General features: G+C 39.1%; 1 protein-coding gene across 1 annotated transcript; it reads right to left on the bottom strand.

Moving 5' to 3' along the window:
• Positions 1-504: 504 nt before the first annotated feature.
• LOC123204215 (UDP-glycosyltransferase 89B2-like) lies at positions 505-2,250 on the bottom strand. Its single transcript, XM_044620808.1, has one exon. It carries the CDS (start codon positions 2,191-2,193, stop codon positions 622-624), a length of 1,572 nt encoding a protein of 523 aa, XP_044476743.1. The 5' UTR covers positions 2,194-2,250; the 3' UTR covers positions 505-621.
• Positions 2,251-2,628: the final 378 nt, after the last annotated feature.

Genomic DNA, 2,628 nt, shown 5'->3' with positions numbered 1-2,628 from the left:
TGAATAGTGAATTGCCCAAAAATCACCGTGGGTATCGGGGAAATTTGCTATGTTTATATATGGGCAGTTTCAACATTTCACAAAAGTTTGGCATTTTTGCTTGAATCTGAATTTTTTGAGCATTTTTACTTAAACCCCTTTACTTTTGCCTATTTTTTATAATTTCCCTAAGTAATATAGGTGGTAATCTGATTATCACCTTCCCCTTAAGTATTTAAATATTAGTGAGATAATTTTGAGTTTATTATAATTATATTATTAATTATTAATTTTTTGAGATAAAAATAAATTTATTTTTAATTAATATGATAAATAACATAAAAAAATATTTAAAAATAATTATATTTAAGGACATTTAAATAAAATAATTTACTAGTAATCTTTTATTACTTTTAACCAAACACAATAATTATTTATACTTATTAAATTTTATCAAATATAGTAATTATTTATACTCAATAATCTTTTAAATAATTTATCTTTAAGATAATCTTTCTATTTTAATAATAAAATATTATTCAAACTAAGTACCCTTCCGAATAATACAAAAGTATCGTTTTGCTAGTATTTCAAATATGCCTTTTTTATCTCTTAAAAGGGAAATTATTATTTTTTATTCCTTCACGTTTCCATGCTTCTTATTTTCATAACTTCCAGTCCACTAACATGCTTCACCAACCCATCTAAATCCTTAGCTGAGCCTCCGCCTTTAATTGCCTCAAAAGCCGCCTTACTCAACTCCATGGCTCGTTCCCTCATAACTCGGTTTTCACCCACCGATTCCGCCACCGCTTTGGCCAACTCGCTTGAGTTTGGAACAGTTTGTGCACCCTCGCACACTCTTATTCCCACCTTCAACTCATCCACCAACAACTCCGCATTCGCAAATTGGTCAGCTCGCATCGGCCACGCCAACATCACCACACCGCTTACAAGCCCTTCGATCACCGAGTTCCAACCACAGTGAGTCAAAAAGGCACCCACGGCGCGGTGACTCAGTATGGATACTTGTGAAGCCCAGCCTCTAATAATAAATCCCCTCCCCGCCACACGATCTTCAAACCCTGGTGGGATGGTGCCGTAGATTCCCTCCACGTGGCCTTTTGTGATACCCTTAACGGACCATATAAAATTAACCTGACTTTTATCTAACCCCAGTGCTAGCTCCTCCATCTGCTGATTGGTCAACACAGCTTGACTCCCAAAACACACATACACCACCTTCCGATCGTGACACCTGTCAAGCCAAGATAACACATCATCAACCGAAACAGAACTGGATCCACCTCGTTCAGTGGGGCCAGATGAATCATCATCCGGAGGGAGTAACGGGCCGACGGCCCAAACCCGCTCACAGCCCATTTCCTCAACGAGATGGTCCAAATAAACCCGCTCTAAGTCACTGAACGAGTTGACCACGAGTCCCCAACTACCGACGTCTGCTAGAAACCCTTCTTTAATGAATTCCGAAACCGGGTCGCCTTCAACATAACTCCGATATATCGGAGAAATCTGCCACAAAGGGAATTTCGGAGCATTTGGAATCTTCTGCAACGTAAAAACTTCCGCCGGATCATCAACATTCTGCAACTTCGGCATTTCTCTCCATAAATAATAAATGATAGACAAAGCCTTGGCCCCGGATGGAGAAAATACAAGGCGGCGAATATTAAGCTCAGTGGCTAGTTTATTCGTCCAACCCAAGAACATATCGGAGATAATAGCCACCGGCGGTGAAGGATGATTTCTAAACCATTTTAAAAGAGGAGAGTAAAGCTCACCGAGGGTATGAATCATAGTAACAGCGTAATCTGCGGGCAAGTCTTTGGAGTTTTCTACGCCATTAGGAATACGAGAGTGAGAGGGAAAAGGAAGAACAAGGGTTTTGATTGAAGGGTGGCGGGAGAGAAGAGGATTTAAGAGATGAAGGTTTTTTGGGGTGACCAAGATGGTAATGGCGAGGCCACGGGCGGCGAGCTGATGGGTCAAATCGAGGAGCGGTATCATGTGGCCTTGAGCTGGGTAAGGGAAGACGAGGACATGCGCGGGGTTGCCGGTGTCGGAGATTGTCATGGTGGTTTTATCAGTGAAATTTTTAAGAGAATATTTTCTGCAAAAATGGTGATAGGATTGTGAAGGAAAAGGGGGGAAGCTGTTTCTCTCATGGTGGTGATTCTTCAAAGTATGATGCATATGTAGCGTAGAAACAGAGAGACATGGATTCGATTCGGTTGGCCACAGATGGTAAAGATGTAAATGCGGGGGAGAAGAAAAGGAAAGGAGCTTAAGGTGGTGGGCTATGTATAGTAATTTGTATTAGGCCAAAACAATTATTCCGGCCCAATGTTTACTGAAATCACTGTCCTACCCATTAAGCTTCAAAAACTCAAATATCCCCCCGTTAGATTTTAAAGTTAACAAAACCAGTCAATTACTAAAACTAAAATTATCATTTAATTAATAATATTTTTAAAAAAAACTTATATATTTTCCTCGTTGGTGTGAAAAACTAACAATTTTTCCTAATATTAAGTTTTAAAAAATTATATTTTCCTATCATAGGGTTTCAATTTTTTAGGAAAAATTTTTTAGCAAAGAATTGGTTTCTTCGACGCTCTCTCTCCCTCC

Source organism: Mangifera indica, chromosome 20 (assembly GCF_011075055.1).
Source record: "Mangifera indica cultivar Alphonso chromosome 20, CATAS_Mindica_2.1, whole genome shotgun sequence".
NCBI classification, from domain to species: domain Eukaryota; kingdom Viridiplantae; phylum Streptophyta; class Magnoliopsida; order Sapindales; family Anacardiaceae; genus Mangifera; species Mangifera indica.
Note: the sequence above shows the minus strand (reverse complement) of the source record. Positions and strands in the feature narration are given on the sequence as shown.